A 21,380-nucleotide genomic window follows, 5' to 3' on the forward strand; every position below is an offset into this window, starting at 1 on the left:
GGGTTACACCTCATTAGTTTTTTTGCACGACGCTAATAAATGAGCAGAGGTGCACATTACGGAGTCCGGCGTGCACATCACGCTCTGTCAGCTGGAATCACCGCGCTCCGCCGTCAACATCCGCCAAATCCGAAGCGATTCCCGCGCGTAATTTGCCGTCTTTTAGGGCGTGCATTAACGTGTGTGAGCATGTGTGTGTGTGTGTGAGACGAAGAGTGTATGTGTGAAGGTGGTTAAGATTAACGTAAAGTCTTGATACGGTGAGATCACACTCCCCCGGTGTGTGTGCATGTGTGTATGTGTGTATGTGTGTAATTGTGTGTGTGTGCGCTGCTGTCCACCTTGATTTAACTATACGGGACTCCCGGTGACCCCCGGTGTGACGCGGACAGTTTGATCAGAAGAGTCAGTGAACGCATCACCGTGTGGGTAAATAACAGCTTTCAGCGTCGTAATCGTTCATTTTCATTAGTATCAGCGCACACACACATACATGCAGACGTGCACACACAGCAGCGAGGTGAAGTTAGCCTGGTTAGCATCCCGATTAAGCCTCTAAACAACAAGCTAAATCTATTTCCGGCCTGCCTCCCGGCTAAGCCAACACTAATAATTACTGATAGGCCAAAGGTTTACAGCATCACAATATCACGCCTGGGAAACTGATTGGGAGTTTTCTTATAAATCCATCACGCAGAATTCCAAATATTTTCCCACCGGTACAAAAATGAACAAACCATCGCAGGTCAAACAAAGAATCAGGGAAATAAAAATAATTTTCTTTCAAAAATAAAAATAAAAAACAAAACACACAAGTGGCATTTAAAGCATAAGACCAGCCAGTGTTGTTTATATCCTCCAGGTGCGTTTACTAACTCCAATTATCTGGATTCTATTTCATATAATTACATGAATTAATTATTTCTGTTTAAAAAGTTCCATGTGATTCTTAATGTTGAACACACACACACACACACACACACACACACACCATTGAGCCTTACACACACTGGATTGAGCTCAGAAAGACAGTAGAGATATAGAGGGAGGACTGGGGGGGGCACGAAGCATTGAATGAGCCTGTTTGGTGATTGATTAATTATTTTGCAATTCATTAATCAGTCTCTTTTTTTTGGGGGGGTGGAGGAAAACATCCTGTCACAGCAAATTGACCCCCACCCTGCCACCACACGCACCCTTTCTCCCCAAAACCCACCCACCGTCCCGTCTCGAGCCGACCACACACACCTCGTACGCCAACATGCACGGACAAGTTCATATGTTTTTAAAAGGGCTGGTGGGGTTGGGTGGGTCCGGGGTGGGTGGAGGGTCAGAAAACAAACCGAAAAAAAGAAAACAAGCATGAAAAACGTGCGTTTTCAAATTCATAAATTATAATTTAATACCAAGAACAAATTTACAGCAGAATGCTTGTTTACAATAAGCTAACACAAACAAACAAGAAATGTGTTCAACTATAAACTTTCACACACACTCACATATATCACTTGCAATTATTAATAATAATAATAATAATAATGATAATAATAATAATAATAATCATGGTCATAAAAAAAGTATCTATACGTTATCAATACCCTGCAGTCATATATTTTTATATATTTATATAAAAACGTGGGTCAGTTTAAACTGTTCATAATTACAATCATGTATCATTCTCTGGTCCATGTGTGGCTCCGAACAGCCAAAGATCAGTGTTCAGTCTGTGATCCCTTTTAATTCAAACACAACATGCTGTTTTTTTTGTCTCCCTCTGTGTGTGTGTGTGTGTGTGTGTGTGTGTGTGTGTGTGTGTGTGTGTGTGTTGAAGAAAAGCCTCAAAACAAGGACAAAATCGCTAGCTTCCACACACACAAACACACACACACACATGCATACACACACACACACACACACACGCACACACACACACACACACACACACAACACACACAACACCGCACCTGTCAAAGACCAAAAAGGAGCGAAATAACACTAACGTTAAAATATCAACTCCTTTTTTTTTCCTTCCTTCTTCCCAAAACCTGCTCACCCTGTTTTTTAAGTCTAAGCCTAATGATGAACAATTCTTTTCTTCTTCTTTTTTTGTGTTTGTTTCTTTAAATACAAGGGCTAGTGTACTGAATGCACAGATTATATCTATACAGTCAAAAAAAAGAGAGAAAAAACATTTACATTTATATATCAAAGGTAAAATAGGTTAGCGACCTGTGGCCATGCATTCACAGTCTAAATATACATGAAAAAAAAAGAAAACATTTGTAGTAATATGTATATACATTAAAAACAGAACTTTCAGTGCTACTAGCTAAGTCTGCCACTCAATTTTGAAGACGTCTGTATTACTGAGAGGAGAAAAAGAAATGGCAACCACAGATTTTTCTTAATCACATATACCTTGTATAAAAGAAAAAAGTCATTGAAATAACTTGACCTATATTTACAAGAATACTGCCTCTAATAGGTTTTTTTTTTTTTTTTGTTTTGTTTTTTTTTTTTTTCAAGTGAAATACACGACTGAAGTTTGTCAATTTTTTTTTTTTTTCCGTTAAATCGTGTTCCCCCCCCAAAAACGTTGCAGGCCGACTCTGACAACAAGTCACATCATGCTTGTCAGGCACTTGATGCTTGAAGTGTATAAAGGGTGACGTTTTCAGGGATGCTTTAGTAATAATACTGCTATTAAACACTAATGCCGGCCAGGCTCAGAACTCCTGTGACCCTTGACCTCTCTTATAAAAAAAACGCTCGCAGTGCAGTTTTAACTGAGAATCCTTCAATGCACGAAATGGCGCATTTGGAGCGGCTCGTGTTAAATATCTCAATCAAGAGCGGGTCTCGGGAAGCTCATGGGGTTTTTTTTTTTTTTTGCTTTGTTTTGTCTTTTTTTTTATAAATGGTAACCATGGTAATAATATTCTATACCGAACGGGGGGGGGGGTGGGGGGGCGAGCTGTCCGCCTTATAATTGGGAATGGTGTCGACTCCTGTGTCTGCGAGCGGCGTAATCTACGATTCTTTATTTTAGACAGGGCTTTACGAGGCTTTTAGTCAAAAACACTGGTGGAAAATAAAAAGTAACCTCATATTAATAAGGAGGAAATATTTCTGCCGGGTCGTTAAGTTGAACGTGAACTCAAAAAAAAAAAAAAAAAAGAAAAAAAAAAAGAAAACATCCCCTTTTTTCTCCCCAGATGGTGTTGGTCGTCCTAAGAACATAAGTGCGCTTGCAGCATTAAGCCTAGATTATAAGTCTATAACTTCTATTGCTGTGGTTTTAATTCTTTGTAGAACTTTTTTTTTTTTTTCCATTTTTAAAACTTTTGTACAGTATTTCACCTTCTCAAAATAAATCGCTCGTCTTAGAAAAGAACACCACCTGTACTACAGAAAAATCACACAGGCCCGGTTTGGAACCAGAAATGAGGAACAAAGAAAGTACAAAACACAGCTATACATGGGACACAGGACAAAGTCATTGGAGAAAAGAACAAAAAAATAAAAAGAAAATAATTCACGTTTTTGCATTTTCCCTTTCTCCATTTTTTTTTTCCATTTTTCCCAAAATCATTTTTAAATGCACTTAATACTTAAAGTTTCCTCGTGAGGACGAATGAAATCCCTTTCACCCCCCCCCACCTTCTTTCATTTAAAAAAAAAAAAAAAAAAAAAAAGCAAAAAGGTGGACCGAAGCAGGTTGTCCTGCGTGAACGCTGGGAGCGTGGATCTGCCATTTTGAAAGTTCACTGGATGTCTCAATTTTTCTTTTTTTTTTTTTTCAGTCGGAGAAGTGTGTGTGTGTGTGTGTATATATGTGTGTGTGTGTGTGTGTGTGTGGTTGTGGGGGGGGGGATTCACAGTCATTTACGTCAATGTCTCTCTTCATGAAAGCCAGCCCCGTGTAACAGCCGGTTGCTTCTTCTTTTTTTTTTTTTTTTTTTTTTATTCCTTCCACAAAAGCAGCTATAATCATTGTAGTCTCGCAGACCCCCCCGCCCCCTTTTCCTCCTCGGCACCACCGCCGCCGCCACTCACCCCTCCAACCCCCCCAACCCCACCTTTTGTTTGTTCGTCTCCGTCTTGCTTTTTACTGAATTGACATGTAAGGCCAGTTAAAACTGCTCCCGGACAGCAACATATCCCTGATGAGAGTTTCGATGGGGGTTTTACCTACCAATCGGACGAAAAATAACTGTTCAATGACCGAGGAAGAGACTGTGCGGAGGGAAGGCAAGCGGAGCAACAACTTCCCGAACCGTGTGGGCTGGTTGGGATACTGGCTCCGGACATACTCCTCCAGGGCGCACTGGGACTTCTCCTGCAAACTTTCCACATGGGCCACATCTGAGAGGCCACAAGCATCTGAGAGGGAGGAGGAGGAGGAGGAGGAGGAGGAGGAGGAGGAGGAGGAGGAGGAAGGGGAGGAGGGGGAAAGCAAATAAACATTAATAAAGTGTAACCTAAAGTGTTCCTCTCACCAGGAGACTTTTTTTTTCTTTCTTTTAAATATTATTATTTTAGAACCACAGAAGTGAGATACTGGCGGAAAGTATATATATATATGTGATCATTCTAAATCCACTGTATTTTTCCTCGTTTTATTTTAATAACCTGCGATAACGTAAACAACAATGATACGGCCACAAACACATCCGGGTTGCGGCCGCAACACGCTTGCGATCTTTTTTTTTTTCTTTCCCCCCTCGGATTTGCCAAGCAGGTGAAAACGCGCACCTGTTTTGTCACCGTTATTTATTATTTTTAATATTATTATTTTCATCGTTATTATAATTATTATTATTATTATTACTGCGGGTGACGTCGCTTGAAACGGAAGAGAATAATTAAATGCATCCACGGGGGAAGACAGTGTTGTTAGACGAGCCTGTCTTTCCTTCTCCCGCAGTCAGAGTGAAGGGGGGAGATGAGGAGGACGAGAAGGAGGAGGAGGGGAGAACGGGGGAGACCTACTGACCTTTAGTGAGCTAGTGAGCAGGGATTTAAGGTGGGGGGGAGAAGAGGAAGAAAAAGGAGAAGAAGAAGAGGAGGAGGAGGAGGAGGAAGGCCCCATAGCCTACGGAGCTGCTGTCATTGTAAACCATCAGAGACGCCTAATCACTATCTGCTGCTGCGTGTGGGCGGCCGCTGATGATGTGCCAAAAAAAGAAAAAAAAAAAAAAAAAAGAAATAAAAGAAATAAAAGGAAAAACGCTTTGTAACGCGCACTGGTTAAGTTTGTAAAAGTTCCTGCGTGATGACATCAGGCGCGTCACTCCCGGCCTGCAGGTGTGAACTTTAGCGGCCCGGGATCCACCGACTTTTCAATATCAAAAATGTGGATTTAAAAGGAGAAACCCGGGGTGGTCAAACAATGGACGCGAGCGGGTTTGTCCCATATGAGAAACTTTTGCAGATCTTTTCTTTTCCTCCTCCTCCTCCTCCTCTTCTTCCTCCCTCTCGGTCTCTCCCTCAGAGGTAACGTTACCAAAACGGCCGGGGATGTTTCGGGGTCGTGACCCCTCCCGGCTCTGGAGCCGCTCCAGAACACCCCGAGTCGCCCGGCAGCTTCCCGGTAAATATTCGTGGGGATGGAAGTGTGTGTGTGTGTGTGTGTGTGTGTGTGTGTTGGGGGGTCGGGGGGGGGGGTCGGAGGGATAGGGGGATGGGGTGGAGGGGTGAAAGAGCATGACAGGGATCCACGTCACACGTTTTAAGTCCTGCATCTGCACCGACATTTTGCAACAGCCTCCCCACGGCCGTGTCTGTCCACGGAAATGAAGGGGGGGACGTGAAAATCTAGGCTTTATCTAAAGTATGTGTGTGTGTGTGTGTGTGTGTGTGTGTGTGCAAATGGGACATTAAGCTTGTCCCCCCCACTACCACCACCCTTTTTTTTTTTTTTCTTTTTCTTCTTCCTCTTCTATTCCCCTCCCCCTCCAAGCCCCCCTCCGCATCATTTATATCTGTCATTCTCTACAAACAAGACGTGGGGTGTAAACACACACGCACACACACACGCACACACACATTGATAAATGGCGGAAAACAGAATCAAAGTGAAGCTATTCGTCTGCCAGCCATCGCGTTTGTCCCTACTTTTATTTTGAAGGGGAGAGGGAGGTTTTATTTTATAAAGCTAACGGCTGTTATTGTTGATGCATTTCCTTTATTACTCCTATTGTTTAGAAGCGGTCTGCGTTTTTTTTTTTAATTTATTTATTCTTTTCTTTTAATTTGGCGTGCGTCTCCACGCCAAACATGCGCAGTCATGGCTACGGCTCGTCGAGCGCCTGCTAATAATAAATCAACCGATTGATCAGCAGCTTTTTTTTTTTTTTGACATAAATCTCTCTCTCTCTATATATATATATATATATATTGTTTGAAATCATCCCGAGGCCCTCTGCAAAGACCCGTGGACCCTGAAGGCAACACACGTTTACATTTTCGAACCAGAAACGACGGTGCAAATATATTTAGGTCAACGTTGCCGCTGTCAGTGTGTGTGTGTGTGTGTGTCACTTGGAGTGTGCCAGCCTATTGTCTTACCTGTGGTGAAGAGCACAATTGCCTTTAAGCAGCTATATTCAGCAGAGTCAACGTGCAAAGCCTTGAGCTTTTCCACTTGTTCCTGGAAGATCCTAATGTGGTCCATAAAGGCCACCACTCTGTCCGCGGACATGGGGGAGGCGTGGAGGCCGGCCGCCGCCAGGAGGGGGGCCACATGCAGGGGCATGGAGCACTGCGCCGCGTTGAGCACAAACAACTCACTCCACGTCAGCCTCAGCAGGGCCACCTGGTCGGTGATCTGCAGGTCCGGGAAGAAGGGAATATTCCTGGCCCACTCCACGGCGCTGAAGAGCATCCTCGCCGCGAGTTCGCAAATGTTCTCGATGCCCATGATGTTGTTGGGTTGCATGCATTGGCTGCCATAGCGGGACGTGGGGTAGGGCTCCGCTCTCAACAGGAGAGAGATATATCCGGATAAGTAGGAATGGCAGTGGAGCGGGTCCCCGTTCGTCAGGGCGAACTGGCCGTGGTGTGGCTGCGTGGGTGGCACCCGTCCCCTTTGCACGGCTGCAGTAAAAAGAGAAACTACAGATATTGAAGCCTGAATTCTGCAAAATCGACATTCGTCCGCGCCGTGCGGGACGCGCACGCGTGCACAGCAAGCATGTTGACACCCGCACACACACACACAAACACACACACACACGCCGGGATTGGAATAGACAGTTTACAGTGGAAACACTAGTGACGACTTTTAACGGCGTCCGGCGGCGGCCATGTCTTCAGAATGATGTTATTCAACAACAGCAACATGAGCCGAGCGTGTGTGTGCGCGCGTGTGGGACACACACACACACACACACACTCACACACACACACACAAAGAGGGCAAAGGAAGACCTCGCATGTTTAACCCTTAACCCACTCAGCCATTCATCTCCCTTCCTTTCTAACCCAGCCCGTCGACTGATATTCGGTGCACACACACACACACACACACATACACACACACACCGGGCAGCACCGGGGCTTTGTCTGCACAATTCACGCCGGTGTCCCGATTTTTTTTTTCTATTTTTTTTTAGGGTATATTTAGACACAAGGCGATGATGGGATGGAGTGCCGTGCACGCCATGATCTGAGCCCCGGGAGGTTGAACGGACTCCCGGCTCCACCGCCGCCCACCGCCCGCTTCCTCCTCCCCTCCGCGCCGGTTCGCCTCGACGCTTCGCCGGGATGCGAAGCCGACGTCGACCGGGGGAGGGGGCGGTGGGACCTTTGTGTGTATATCGCGCGAAAAAAAAAACGCGGAGGATGGTGGATAGCGTTTCTTCTGTTTTTTTTTCACCCCTCTAAATACACATAATTTTTTCTTTTTTTTTTGGGGTTAAAACACAAGGAGGATCCAGCCGAGTCCCGCCCGCCATCCGCTCGCCTCAGCCGGGCAGCGGCTTCACGGCGAGCCGCGCCGGAGCCGGAGGCGGAGGGGGCGACATAAAGACGTTGCTCCGGAGCCCCCGCAAACACACACACACACACACACACATAGAATAATAAAAAAAAACAAAAGTCCGAATACCTTCCCGTCTCATGCCGACTTTAAGGCATTTTTTCAGCCGGCAGTACTGACACTGATTGCGGTGGTGCTGGTCGATCGGACAGTTCCGGTTGGCCCGGCATGTGTAGGTCAGGTTCCGCCGTACGCTCCGCTTGAAGAAGCTCTTGCAGCCCTCGCAAGTGAACTGGCCGTAGTGTTTGCCGCTCGACTTGTCCCCGCACACCACGCACTCGATGTGCTGCGGCTGTTTCTCCGACTGCTGCGTGCTCTGGTTCGTCGGCGTGGACTGCGCGTTGTTCGGGGGTCCCTGCACCGGCGTCTGCGGGGTCGGCGGCGCGACCTGCGACGCTGTCAGATTCAACTGGCCCGGCTGGGCGCCGGGAAGGGATAGTCCTCCTTGGGTCTGCGAGGAGAGGGCGCCTTGGGTGTCAGCCACATCGTCCTGGGAGCCTCTCCACACTACCATTGCCATATCTATCAGTCAACGTAAAGAAACTTTTTTTTTTTCCCTTTCTTTTTCTTCTGTCACGTCTGCCGTTTTGGGGTGTCGCGGTGGATGGCGTCTCAACAGCCGGACGCGCCAAGTGTCAAATCTGGCCTGCGCTGGATCCAACTCCGAATCTCCCGGAAAGAAGAAGAGGGGTGGAAGGGTGGGTGGGGGGGTGGGGGGGGAAGAGAGGGGGGGGGGAACGACTTATCGCCGTGGAGACGTGGAGAAAGCACCTTTTTTCCCCTCTCTCTCTCTCTCTCTTTTTCTAAAACGGCGATCAGAGTCGCTGCCTTGCGCTTAAAGGCCAAGTCCAGGGGCGCCTGCAGCCGTCAGCCATCCAGGGGAGCCATCGGCGGGAAAGGTGGGGATGAAGATTGAAATAATCAACCGAGGTAGCATGGGCTATTCAGCGGGCTCGGAGAGAAAAAAAAAGAAGGAAGAAAGAAAAAAAAAACAAAAAAAAAAAAGGAAGGGAAAAAAAAAAACGTCGGAGCAGGTCGGGCGCAGACCGTGCTCGTACGGCGGCGCGACGGAGGACCTCCAAAAAACAAAAACAAACAGGAGGGGAAACGCGACGCACGCCGGCGAGCCACGGTTCTCTGCGGCCGCGATCAAGTTCCAGCACAAGTCTCGGAGAAAATCACCAACTGGGTCATTAAGAAAAAAAAAAAGAAAGGAGGAAAGGAGAGAGAGAGAGGGAGAGAGAGAGAGAGAGAGAAAACCCGGCGTCTTCTTCTGTTCCTCCTTGTGAGGTAGCGCCAGCGAGCGCTCAGCTCAAGCCACTGTTTTGAGAGCTTGAAATATGAAGACAACTCTCCCACCCCCCCCGCACACACACGCATACACGCACACGCATGCACGCACACTCACGCAAAGCGAGAGTGAGAGAGAGAGAGAGAGAGAGAGAGAGAAAGCAGCGAAGAATTTTTTGGGAAAAAAAAAATAATAAGAGGGGGGTAAAAAGGAATAAAATTAAAAAAAAGAAAAAATCACAACCTGCGAGGCTCCTCCGTGCAGCCGAGAAATAACAATAATAATCGCGATAGAAGGTAAAAGAAGAGCGGAGAATCAAAGTAATCAAATATGTTAAAAAGGCGGAGGTGAGGAAGTGATTTGCGATTGGTAGGAGCCCGGCTGGCAGAATGCTTTCTCTCTGATCAGCTCACTGAGCTCTCTATATAGTGAACTTTGACACGACTGCTGCAACTTAGCACACGTTACCATGGAGATGGGCTGCCATATAAGGAAGGAGAGAGTGTTTGACTGGTCAGAGCTCAGGGACTTCCCCCTCAACCCCATTGGCTAGTCGGCACTTGTGCTACTTGGTACCTTGCCAGATCCAGCATGGAGGTCGAGAGGGCCGCTTGGTCCTAAAAAGACACGATTTTTTCTTTTCTTTTCTTTTTTTTTCCTCCCCTTTCTCTCTCTCTCTCTCTCTCTCTCTCTCTCCGGAAAAGGGGAATTATTTCTAGCAACTCAGATTTGCCCCGGACTCTCCGATTGCACTGGTAGGGGTTTGCGATTCCTGTAATCATAATAATAATAATAAAACAAAAATAATAAAAAAATAATAAAATCACCTTTGCTTCATCATGCCGCGTTACAGTGCAACCCCCCCACGCTGGCGTTGAACAAACTGAAACACAAATATTCCCCGAGATGGATTTGCACCTTCTCCGCATGGAGCGAGGGTTGCGGCGAGGCGACGGCGCCCTCGTCTTCATCCCGGGGGGTCCCCTGCCCTCGCCCGCGACCCCGCCGGATGAGCACGACGGTGTATTTAAACAATAAAACGTTCAACGCGGGGCGTAAAGAGCAAAGCGGATCGTGTCAGCATCACGGGATGAGATCAAATCGAGCCGCAAGGGGGGGGGAGTTGGATGGGTGGGGGGGCTGTACAAACACACACACACACACGGTATCAAACATATACGGCCACCAGGTGAATACAACACCGAAATAACACTCTCTGTTAGATATTCCGCCGTTTGCAATGTTTGGGAGTGAAGTCTATCTTTGTTACGGCAATCACATCAGTAATGTGATAAAACAACCACGATGGAGCATCAGGAGGCCGGCAGACGGCGGCGACGACGCTCTTTTCCTTTTTCTACCGTCCCTTCTGCGTTATAAGTAAGAACAACGTGGATATACATCCCGGCAGAGCAAAAGCGAAGCAGACGGGCGTCAAAACCAAGGGGGGTTTTAATTCACATATCTGTTTATCTTCCCGATATAAGTTCACCTGTAAAAGCGCCCGACCACACACCCCCCCCCCCCGTCCTTCTCACCTCAGAGGGGCCATCAGGTTTGAACTGGAGGTAAATGGCCTCCCCGATGACCCCTCCGCCCCACAACCTCCCCCTCCTGCTCAAGCCCACGGCAGAGCAGTGTGTCTGTGCAGCAGCAGAAGCAGCACCAGCAGCAGCAGCAGAAGCATCAGCAGCATCACTTCCCCCATGTCTGACAGTATATGGGCGCCCCCTAGCGGACTATCACGTCACGGCTCCATTCAGCTCCAATGTAGAGGCGCCGTCGGACGCGGAAGCCGCTTCATTCGCGTCTCTCGCATCGAGCAAAACTAACGCGGGGCTCGATTCGAACCCGCGGCCTTTTTTTTTCTTTTTTTTTTTTTTTTTTTTTGTTTAAATTCTTTTTTTAAATTTTTTTTTTTTAAACCACTCGGACACCGAAGGCTTTAAAAGTTGCCAAAGTTGGATTTACTTTTTAATTTTTTTTTTCCACCTTCGCGTGTGTATGTGTGTGTGTGTGTTCGCGACTTTACGCAGCGGTGATATTTACACCACATTATATTTTGATATACATATTATAATAACCCCCGCAAAAAAAAAAAAACCAACAACTGCTATTTAATGTGCACGACCACCCTGTCGGTTTTTTTTTTAATTTTCAGATCCACCAAAGCGCGCAGGACGCGAGTGGAGAGAAAAGGAAAAAACAATCACCGCGAGGTTTCCACTCGACGCGGGACGAGACGCGCCTCCGTCGGGTAAGTTTTACGTGTTTGCACGTTATTTTTTTTGTTTGTTTGTTTGGTTGGTTTTTTTTTTTCTCCTCAAAGTATTTTAAAGTGAAAGAGTGCGGCGGCGGCGGCGGCGGCGGCGGGGAGGGTGGGGGTTGGGGGTGGGAGTGGGGGCAGACACTCCGGGATGGGATGACCCCCCCCTTACACACACACACACACACACACACACACACACACTCACACACACGCCGCAACCACCACCACTTCCACGTCGCGTGAATTGATAGGATGAACAATAGCAGCCGAATAAATGAATAAAAGGTAAATAAAACACTCATCCGTGGCGCCGTTTAATCGTGTGAGTGAGACCGTGTTTGTGTAACAAACCTACCAAATGCATATGCTGCCGATTCGTCCGGAGCGGGATGCATCTTCCTCCCTCTCTCTCTCTCTCTCTCTCTTTTTCTTTCTTTCTTTTTTTTTTCTTATTCAGAAATATATATAGTCTTGTCTTTTTCGAGCGCGATGCACGGACTCTCTTCCTCCTCCTCCTCCTCCTCCTCCTCCAACAGACGGGATAAAACACATAAAAAAAAGAAAAAGAATTCTCAATTATTAAAAAAAAAAAAAAAAAAAAGATGGTTGTTTATTGGGGAAAAAAAAAAATTATGTCTGATCGTGCGGGAACTTTGGATGAGACGACGGGTGAATGACGTGTCTTCTGGCGGGAGAGACGCCGCGGATGGAAGTTGACGTTGTCGTCCGAGACGCGTCTCGTCCGGAGCGCCGATCCTGTGCGCCGCGTCCGGGCTCCTGCAGGAAATATGGCCAAAAAAGGGAGAGGAGGGAGGGGGGAAAAAAAGGAAAAGAAGCAGAAGAAGAAGAAGAAGAAGAAGAAAAAGAAGGGGAGAAAAAAAAATCCCGCACGCCTCTGCTTTGTGTGGGCTGGAGAGGAGAGAGGGAGGGGGGGAAGAAGAGGAGGAGGAGGAAGAGGTGAAGAGGGGGGGTTGAAGGCAGAACAGACACCTGTCTTCGTGGGTTTCCACAATGCGCATTTCGGAAACCGTGCGTGGGGGGGTTTAACGTGATCGTTAACGTTTGGTCATGTGACGTGACGGGGGCAGCGATCCCGCACGGACCGGTAATCAGTATTATTATTTTTCGCACACCTCCACCACCACCCCAATTTATTTTTATTTTTTTTAAATTGAATTTTATGAATTGTAAATACAACCGATGTAAAAAATGCAAATAAATGAACCTACAAAAACTATTTTATTACAGTGCATTTTATTCTGCTATAATACGTAATTCCAAAATAACAACATGTTCCATGATAGAAAATAAACTAGTATCATGGTGACAGATAGATTATACGTAACATAAAAATAAATTATAAATTATCTTTTTTTTTGGATAGGGCCCGTGTCGGATGTGAGGTTCGCCCTATTTAACCTCGCGCATTGACGCAAAATATTTCCAAATTGAGAGCAGCTTTAAGGCGTAAAGAAAAAAAAATAATGATAAATAAATTCAAATTAAATCCACACTTAAGAGCTGATTGAACCCGAGGGTGTTTTCACTTCCTGTGTATCAAAAAGTTTAATGTGTGTGTGTGTGTCCGCGTGTCTGTGTGAGTGCGTCAGACAAAGGGAACCGGTGTGGGTGTGTGTGTGTTCGCGCGTGCACGCGTGACGACACCGGGGGGCCGGTATCGATTAGGACGAGGTGAAGGATGTCGTGCGCGCTAAATATTTACTGATCACACACAAAATAGTTGGATACGTAACGATTTCCCATGCCCAGGCTCAAGTGTGTGTGTGTGTGTGTGTGTGTGTGTGTGTGTGTGTGTGTGTGTGTATGAGGAGGAAGGGGGGGGCACTGAATTACTTTATTACCGTTAGTAGAACCAAACACGCGCCGGTGCGCGGGAAGGTGGGAGTGTGTGTGTGTGTGTGTGTGTGTGTGTGTGTGTGTGTGTGTTGGGGGGGATGATTGGTATAACTGCGATGAAATTAATCGATAAACTGATAATAGTCAGGGGAAGGAGGGGAAGAAAAAATAACATGTGCCCACCTGAAACAGCCAGCTAAAATTAACAGATTAAATTTTCAAAATAAAAGTTTGCAATTAAAAAAAAAAAAAAAAAAAAAAAAAAGAATAAAAATGTGATTTAAGGGGAAGGAGCGGAGGGATCCCCTGTGCACTTGTAAAAGCGAGAGGGAGAGAATTAAAAAAAAAAAAAAAAAAAAAGGGACTTGAATCTTATCTGCGCCTCCATCGAGTCCTCGGTGCAGATAGAGCCACGCTGACCCCGGAGGTCCCCCAAGTTCCCGGCCTGATTAACCCGTCCAGGCCCGCGCAGGAGCAAAGGTTAACCAGGCTAATCAACTTGGAGAGTCTGATTGAATTAGATGACTGTGAATCACCGCCGAACCTGAGCTGAATCCACTTAAAAAAAAAAAACGTCCAGAAAAACGCCCGGGTTGGATTTTTGCGGCGCGAGCGGGTTGGAATGGAAAATAAAACGGCAACAGGTAGCGTCCGTCCGAGTCCGGGAAAAGGAAATTAAATGTAGGCGTCGACAAGACACACAGCTTGATCGGGGGGGGGCTATTGTTTTTGTTTACATCGTCATTTCTATAATCTTATAACTCCCTTCAGGGGTATTTAATGTCATCTTTTAATGAGCCGTGCTTCTCTGTGATGTTTAAATGCAAAGATTAGATGAATAATTAAAAAAAACCCAGCGTAAATTAGCGAAAATTTGATATGCATCTTCATGCAAATCAAAATGAGAGTTTGAAAAAGTTCCTTTCCAATCGTGTGTTTCGATGATCGGTAAGGAGACGTGCGGCATAAAAGATATTAAATATTCAAAATATCTATCAATTATAATGATAATAATTAAAATTATGCATTTATATCAAGGTGAGAATTATAATTTAAGATTCTTTAAGATTCATATTCTAACCCTTGACTCAAGTAATTACTTGAGATTACATTCCTGCTATTTTTGGTTCCGACTAATATATAATCACTAAAAAAAAGAAAAAGTGTTTTATTGTCAAAGTTCAAAACTGGCTCGTGGGTGTGTGTGTGTGCGCGTGTCCCTATGTGTGTGTGTGTGTGTGTGTGTATGAACATTTTCACATATAAGCATGTACATGCAACATGACACGTACTGTACAATGTCGGCCCGCGTGTTAGGCATGTCTGTGTGTGTGTGTGTGTGTGTGTGTGTGTGTGTGTGTGTGTGTGTGTAAGCAGACAAACATGTTTTGGATAAAGAGTTCATTCAGCGATGTGGATCACTTTCCTTCTGTCTGCGCGCCCTCAGGGCCGCTATCTGAAAAGGCAATAGATTCCAGATAGCTCACTGTTCAATTTGCCAATGATAGATTATAGAGCCAATTTAAACAGATAGGGATCAATTTGTCTCAATGATCACTCTTTAGGCCGCCTGCCAGCGTGTTCTTAATGCATTTATAAACGCCGCGCGTCTGACTCACGGCTGCTCGGTTTTGAAAGCGATCAAACCGGTGGATTGAAAACGGCGCGGAAGACGAACGAGGTGTTGTTTCACTGCAACCGACCCGGCGCCATTTCAGCGGACGGCGCCGCCGCCTCTGCCGCCGCGACCCGAAAGGTCACCCGGTTTGACCCCTCGCGCCGAGCCCGGGGAAAGCCTGGGCGGGAGAAAACGGCGCTGATAAGTGCTCTCTAACCTTTAGGAACCGGCGCTGAAGTGCCCTTGGGCAAGCTTAAACCGCATCCGTCCCAGAGGAGCCGCGCGGCGACCTGAAGTACAAGATTGCGGTTGTGTGGAGGACTTGAATGTGACCTCCTCCCCCCCCCCGACCCGTTTTTTTTCTTTTCTTTTTAAGAGAAAGAGAGAGAGAGTGTGTGTGAGAGAGAGAGTGGGCAGCGCTCTTGCCTCACACATTTTTTTATGTACTCAGACAGTGAAAAAGACACAAGTGGAAAAAAAGAACTGGCAGCATTCAGTCTTGCAGACATGGTTCACATGTGCCCCCAAAGGCTGCAGACAGTGGATTGAATTACTGTAACTGAATGTGTGTGTGTGTGTGTGTGTGTGTGTGTGGCGAGGGGTGGTGGTGGTGGGGGATCTTTTTCTTAAATTCACCGTATCCTCTAGAATTTCCATTACATTCATTAGTAATGCTGACAACACGCTGTATGGTGACCACTGTCTACGTCTCCCGAGACCTCGCCGTCGTCTCAAGTTGCTGTCGTCGTGTTAACCCCCCCCCGCCCCTCCTCACACACACACACACACACACACACAGACGCACGCACCCACACACACACACACACACCCTGCCTGTATCTCCACCTCCTCCGTTCACATCCTACTTTATCTTTGTTAATGTGAGTGAAACACACCCGACGTGTTAAACGCCTTTTTTTTTTTTATTCAATCCTTTTCTTTTAATCATCGTCAGAATTCGCGTGTCGTTCACAAGCGACGGAGGATTTTGTCCAGTCATTTTCTTTTTGGGCAGCCACTATTTCTGTAATAATAGCAGCTATTATTATTAAATAAACCTGCGTGACACACCAGCTGAGTTTTGTGTACTTTAATTATAGCTGGAGTATTTATTTTAAAGTGTATGATGGTTTACTGTATGTGTGCAAATAAAAGTTTTTTTTTTTTTTTTTTTTTTTTAACTGAAAGTGTTTTACTTTTATGAGACGTGCTTCTGAATATGTAACGGCGGATTAAATTGTGACAAGTCTCCCTATTTATAACCCAGAAATATTCTAAATTACGGTCTTAAGTGAATCGGCTCACAGGCTTTGTATTGTAAACATGCCATATTCGAATCTTATCAAGCACGCAGTCGTGTCATAACATTTGAAAATGACACCAGGTGGGGAAACTCTGGAACAAAACAAATTGTTGAAAGGGCTTTTTCGACCAGCAAAATACGCCTGCGAGTTAAATAAGGCATTTCCTGAAACCCGAATGCGCACACATGGTTTCGAACATCAGGACGTGCAGGCTGAGAAATTAATCAGCCAAAGTGCATTTATCACGAGGACACGAGGAGAGACGTTTTTCGTCTCACATCTGGGATTGCCGACGAGCTATCCGGCGGTCGTGCAAAAAAAACGCCGGGTGACGACGCCACTTGTTATCCGCCTAACTGGATTTTACAAAAAACAAAAAAACAAAAAAACCTTTTGTGATTCACTCAAATATCTGCCCGTGATCCATGACACGATCGGACGGGAACCAGGACGTCCTTCCCCACGGCAGATGACACCACACGGGGAACAAAGAACGCAGGAATTCACGCCGCCACAGGTTTATCTCCTCCCGGGTTGCCGTTTGAGGGCACGACCGAGCCGCGTTTCTCGCCGCGGCGCCCGGACGGTGTCACTCAAAGCTATTCTCAGACTGTATCTTAGGAGAAATGAAGATATTTCCTCATGGGCGTTTGTTCGCTGCTGTGTCATCCTGTGCAGGAATCCACTCCGGGAGCAGCTTTACACCGCAGGGCTACGGAAAATTAATGAACATCTGAATAAAACGCTTTAATATTGTAATGCCGAGGCGCTGGGACAGCCTCCCAGAGTTCAGGAGGTGTTTTTTCTGAATCTCCGCTCTCATGCCGGCCTGATGACATCAGGGATTGGAGGCACAGGAGATGTCAGGCGTTGTAAAGAAATCCAGTAGAAGAAAACGATGCAGAAGAAACTCTCCAGGAAGGCCAACTCCTCTCACCGGCATGTGTAACGGCAACAAAACCCCCTCCCTTCCTAGGACGCCAGCTCGCCAGGCTCCTGAATCAAATGAGCAACAAGCCGATAGTTAAACATTACAAGCTACGAGGGTACGAGACGGATTCATTTAATTTTTGAGACCGAGCTTGAAACGTATGTCCCTTCCAAGATGAGGTTTTGGAAGGAGACCAAGGGAAAACGTCCGATCCTCGTTTCGCCGAGATCAAGTTCTCGGTGAAATTAAACGCATGCAAATTCGTGTTTGGCTTTTGCTTTTATGCAGCTGTAAAAAAAGAAAAAACAAACAAACAAAAAAAAAAATCAATCTCGTTCACAGCGGTCTCTTTGCATTCAGGCGTTAGCACGGGTCGCCCTGTTAGCAGGGAAAACAAACAGGGAAACTTAAAGAGAAAGAGCCACGCGCTCTCGCCACGATTAATCTTTGCTTCCGTTTGCGGATCAATCAGACGCTGTCATAAAGGTGCAGACAACTGTTTTAGAAAAGAAAAAAAAAAAAAAAAAAAAAAAAACAAATGTCATAAACTGGTGTCATTTTCATTCCAACAGCTGGCGTGGGAGAACATGCCCTCGGGCAAAACCATGAAAAAAAAAAAAAAAAAAAAGAGCGGGTGGCTACACGTGTCTTGAAGCGGGGGAAGCCTCATCTGGCTTTCAAGGCCGAAATATCAGTGTGAAAAAGAAAAAGGGAAAAAAGAAAGAGAGCGAGAGAGAGAGAGAGACGCAGACGTCAGTTCAAACTGGATGAGAGCAGGGAGGCTGGAGGCGGCAGCGACACTCAGGGGTTCGGGAGAAAAAGGAAATATTTGCGGGGTTTGAAAGGAAATATGAGCTTCTCAACACCCCCCCCACCTCCCTCCCCGGTAGGACCCGTGAATCTGTCGCTACTTTTGATCCGGGAATAAAAACCAAACTAGAATAACATCTTATGTTGTTTCTATCATAGAAAAGAAGAAAAAAAAAAATATCCGTTAATGAACTCTGTTTCTGACAGCCCATCTATCTGCCCAAGTGTGAACGTGATATCACACTTCGCCGTGGCAGCCGGAGCGAAGGGAGTTTGGCGAATGGGGGTGGGGGGGTTCGTCGGGTGTGGGCGGGGCCGGGGTCAGCCAGGGGGAGAGCCGACCGCCGCCTAAATGACGGAAGCCTGAGCGTATTTTTTTTTGGATGGCGTTCAACATTGTCACGGCCGAACTGGTCCGCGAGACGGGACGGCGGGAGGACGGAGCGGCGAGATCGGCTGATTCACCCCCCCCCCCGGTCTGCGGGCGCAGCGTGGGTGGCCGTCTGCCTCAAACACCTGGTGCAAAAAAAAAAAAAAACAAAAAAGAAAAACAACAACAAACAAAAAACAGCCGAGATGCTATTTTGTACTTGAAAAACTCGTAATCCCGATCTAATTAAAAGGAAACGCTACAGCCGCAAAACATCACGCGCAAACAACCACGACGACAATAACAACGATAGCGGCGCTACGGAAGACAATAGCTGCAGTGATCCAACCTCTGAAGGTTAGAAGGAGAGAGAAAGCAACAGGAGAGGAAAAAGGAAGTATTAATTGACAGGGGAGGGAAAGTACAGTTAACACCATGCATTAATGCATGGTGAATGCACACATATAAAGAGAAAGAGAAGAAAGAAAACCACTGCATGATGGGTAATATCACAGCGGTGTGGGCCTCTCGTGGCACAAACAGGACAAGCATGAGTGGACCTCAAGCAAAAAGTGTTCAGTCTGTGAGGGGGGGCGAGAGAGCATTCTGAGAAAACGCAAACAAATCGGGTCAAATAAGCCGCGGTCAAACGACGACCTGATTTGACTTGTGAAAAAATAAAAAACAAAAAAACGCGTAAAGACACGACCTCTCGTCTCCAGACCTCGTGGGAAACGCGTGAGAATACACATGATATTTGCATCGCTCACGCTGCCGCAGAGCGTTAAAAGAAAGCGATTTAGAGCTCGAGTTGTTTTGAAAATAAATGCGAATCTACTTAAACCTCGGTGACGCGGTCGCGCTCCTTGTCTCAAGACGGTCCTAACTTTTTGTTTTGCGACACGGTGGTGAGGAAAGAGACGGTTTGCGAAAAAAAAACCAACGCGGTGGCGGGTGATGGCTGCGCATTGCAGCGCGAAAATCGAGTTTTCTCCCACGTTCCGGAAAGACGCAGGGCCTAAATTGGTCTAAAAGTGTAACCGAGAGGATGAACGTTTGTATGTCTCGTGCGAATGTCAGAATTAACAGTTGTGAATGAATGAACCGGACAAGCGCGGTATTCACAGGAAGTCCCAAGATGGGGCGTAACGCGATTTTTCGCTGTAAGTCGGAACCGCGCGAATGAAAACGAGAGCGCGACCGGTGAATGAAAATAAAGACGTCTTCCTCATAAAGCGCGGCGTGATGACGTTTTCGCCCGCTCCGCTCGCCAACTCGTTCCCGCGGGAAATTAGTTCTAACGTCGTGGCGCCTTCGGAAACCCAAACACCCAAAGGCTGGACGTGTACGTGGAGCACAGAAAACGCTGCTTTATACTGCGAACACTTCAGATTTCAGGTTTGCTGATTTTGTAGGCAGTTAAGCCAAAGGACGCCAAATGGTTTTGTCCACTTGGTGCACTTTGAATTCGTAAGCACGGCAATGAATTCTTCGAAATAACTCCAAACTGACACTTTTGTGCATAAACCTGCACAGATATCAACACACAGTGTTTGCGCTCATCATGAATAGTTATTTTTTAATCGCAATGTTACGTACAGCCGTGAACATGATCGTCCATGACAATCTACTCCACGAGTGTCTGCCGGTGACATCAGTTTAAGAATTAGTCAGAATATCAGCCAAACTATGAATATGATGACAGGAGCTCCTCGAATGATATCCTGCAAGAGCCAAATACCAAAAGAAAACCAAAAAAAAACTCCAATAAACCAACCGTGTTATTGAGATGAGGACGACTTTCATTTCCCTCCTTGATTTTTTAGTCACTTTTTGAGTTGATTTTCACGAAACCCTTCAGTCAAGATCATTCATGGAATTCCTTTCACGCGGTCAATGAACACAATCAATGACATTTGCAGAAGGAGCGGGAAAAAAAAATGAAACAAAAACGTGACAAGCCGATTAGCGAGCGCGTCACGAATCAATAAATATCTACCGAAAAACAACCGTCGGGGAAAACAGCACGTCACACTTTTTGATTTTTTCACTTCTTATATAAAAATGTGAATAAGTAATTGTTGGAATTTTATGACGGGGCTTCTTTTGTGCATTAAAATCTAAAGAACGCCAATCAACATCGACCGCTCTGTGGATCCAGGGTTCCCGCCGGCATCGTGACGATCCCTCCCCTCCCTCATTTCCCTCAAGTTGCACCGCCGGAAAAAAATATAAATTAACAAGCGGGTGCTTCCACGTGGGGGGAAGAGGGCGTCGGATTATTCAAACGCCGCATTGTTTGCAGCTCAAGGTGAAAATAATACCATAAACTATAAAGCTGACCATAATAATAAGGGTTCATATAACTGGACAGCAAAAAAAAAAAAAAAAAAAAAAAAAAAAAAAAAAAAGTAAGGCCCATTTCATCAAGCTAATTGCCTGTTTGTGAGAGGGAGCAAACTTTTCTACCAGCACTCTATTATGGAGGCTTTTTCTTAATCATAAATAGAGCCCTTGTATCCCACAGGGACTTGCTATTCTAATTTACAATTGAACTAAAGACCAAAGCTATCAATCTTTCACAGACACTTTATTCCTGCCCTCCTTCCCGCTTGTAATTGTGGTGACATAACCATAAACAACCCAGGGAAAGTCCGCTGTGACGGATCCGCCGAAATGACAGCGTTAACGCCGGAGACGGGGGGGGGGAAACGGCTCTACCCGTCTGCGGACGCGCAAAACCCGCGGCTAAAGGTGCAGCGGGCGCGGGCGAGGCTCGGGACTTGAGCGCCGTTATTAATGCCTCTTTCCGAGGACGTTGGGATTTGATTGAAAATCTGCATATGCCGGTGAAAATAATAACGTCGGCTCGGACACGGCGGACGTTCA

At 46.2% G+C, this 21,380-nt stretch overlaps 1 protein-coding gene and 1 long non-coding RNA gene across 3 annotated transcripts; one reads left to right on the forward strand and one right to left on the reverse strand.

Moving 5' to 3' along the window:
* Positions 1 to 1,376: 1,376 nt before the first annotated feature.
* On the reverse strand, positions 1,377 to 9,754 carry nr2f2 (nuclear receptor subfamily 2, group F, member 2). 2 transcript variants are annotated; one of them, XM_086162727.1, is made up of 3 exons: positions 8,111 to 9,754; positions 6,571 to 7,098; positions 1,377 to 4,383 (listed from the first exon to the last, which is right to left on the reverse strand). In XM_086162727.1, the coding sequence occupies exons 1-3, from the start codon at positions 8,559 to 8,561 to the stop codon at positions 4,109 to 4,111; spliced, it is 1,254 nt and encodes a 417-aa protein (XP_086018853.1). In that variant the 5' UTR covers positions 8,562 to 9,754; the 3' UTR covers positions 1,377 to 4,108. The 2 variants fall into 2 exon arrangements, with proteins under 2 accessions (XP_086018853.1, XP_086018852.1); XM_086162726.1 differs by having other exon boundaries at positions 6,571 to 7,116; positions 8,111 to 9,405.
* A 1,435-nt stretch (positions 9,755 to 11,189) lies between these two features.
* Positions 11,190 to 16,149, forward strand: LOC147225362 (uncharacterized). The gene is made up of 2 exons (XR_015107343.1): positions 11,190 to 11,589; positions 15,300 to 16,149. It is a non-coding gene; the product is annotated as an uncharacterized LOC147225362 (long non-coding RNA).
* The last annotated feature ends 5,231 nt before the right edge of the window (positions 16,150 to 21,380 follow it).

Source organism: Fistularia commersonii, chromosome 17, assembly GCF_037954325.1.
Source record: "Fistularia commersonii isolate RoL2024-O1a breed Wild chromosome 17, RoL_Fcom_v1.0, whole genome shotgun sequence".
Classification (NCBI taxonomy): Eukaryota; Metazoa; Chordata; class Actinopteri; order Syngnathiformes; family Fistulariidae; genus Fistularia; species Fistularia commersonii.

Coding starts and splice junctions, on each gene's coding strand:
- nr2f2 (XM_086162726.1), bottom strand. CDS start 8,561: ATGGCAATGGTAGTGTGGAGAGGCTCCCAGGACGATGTGGCTGACACC. Junction 7,117..8,110: donor AGTCGGCATGAGACGGGAAG/GTATTCGGACTT, acceptor CAATATCTGTAG/TTTCTCTTTTTACTGCAGCC. Junction 4,384..6,570: donor AATTGTGCTCTTCACCACAG/GTAAGACAATAG, acceptor CCTCCCTCTCAG/ATGCTTGTGGCCTCTCAGAT.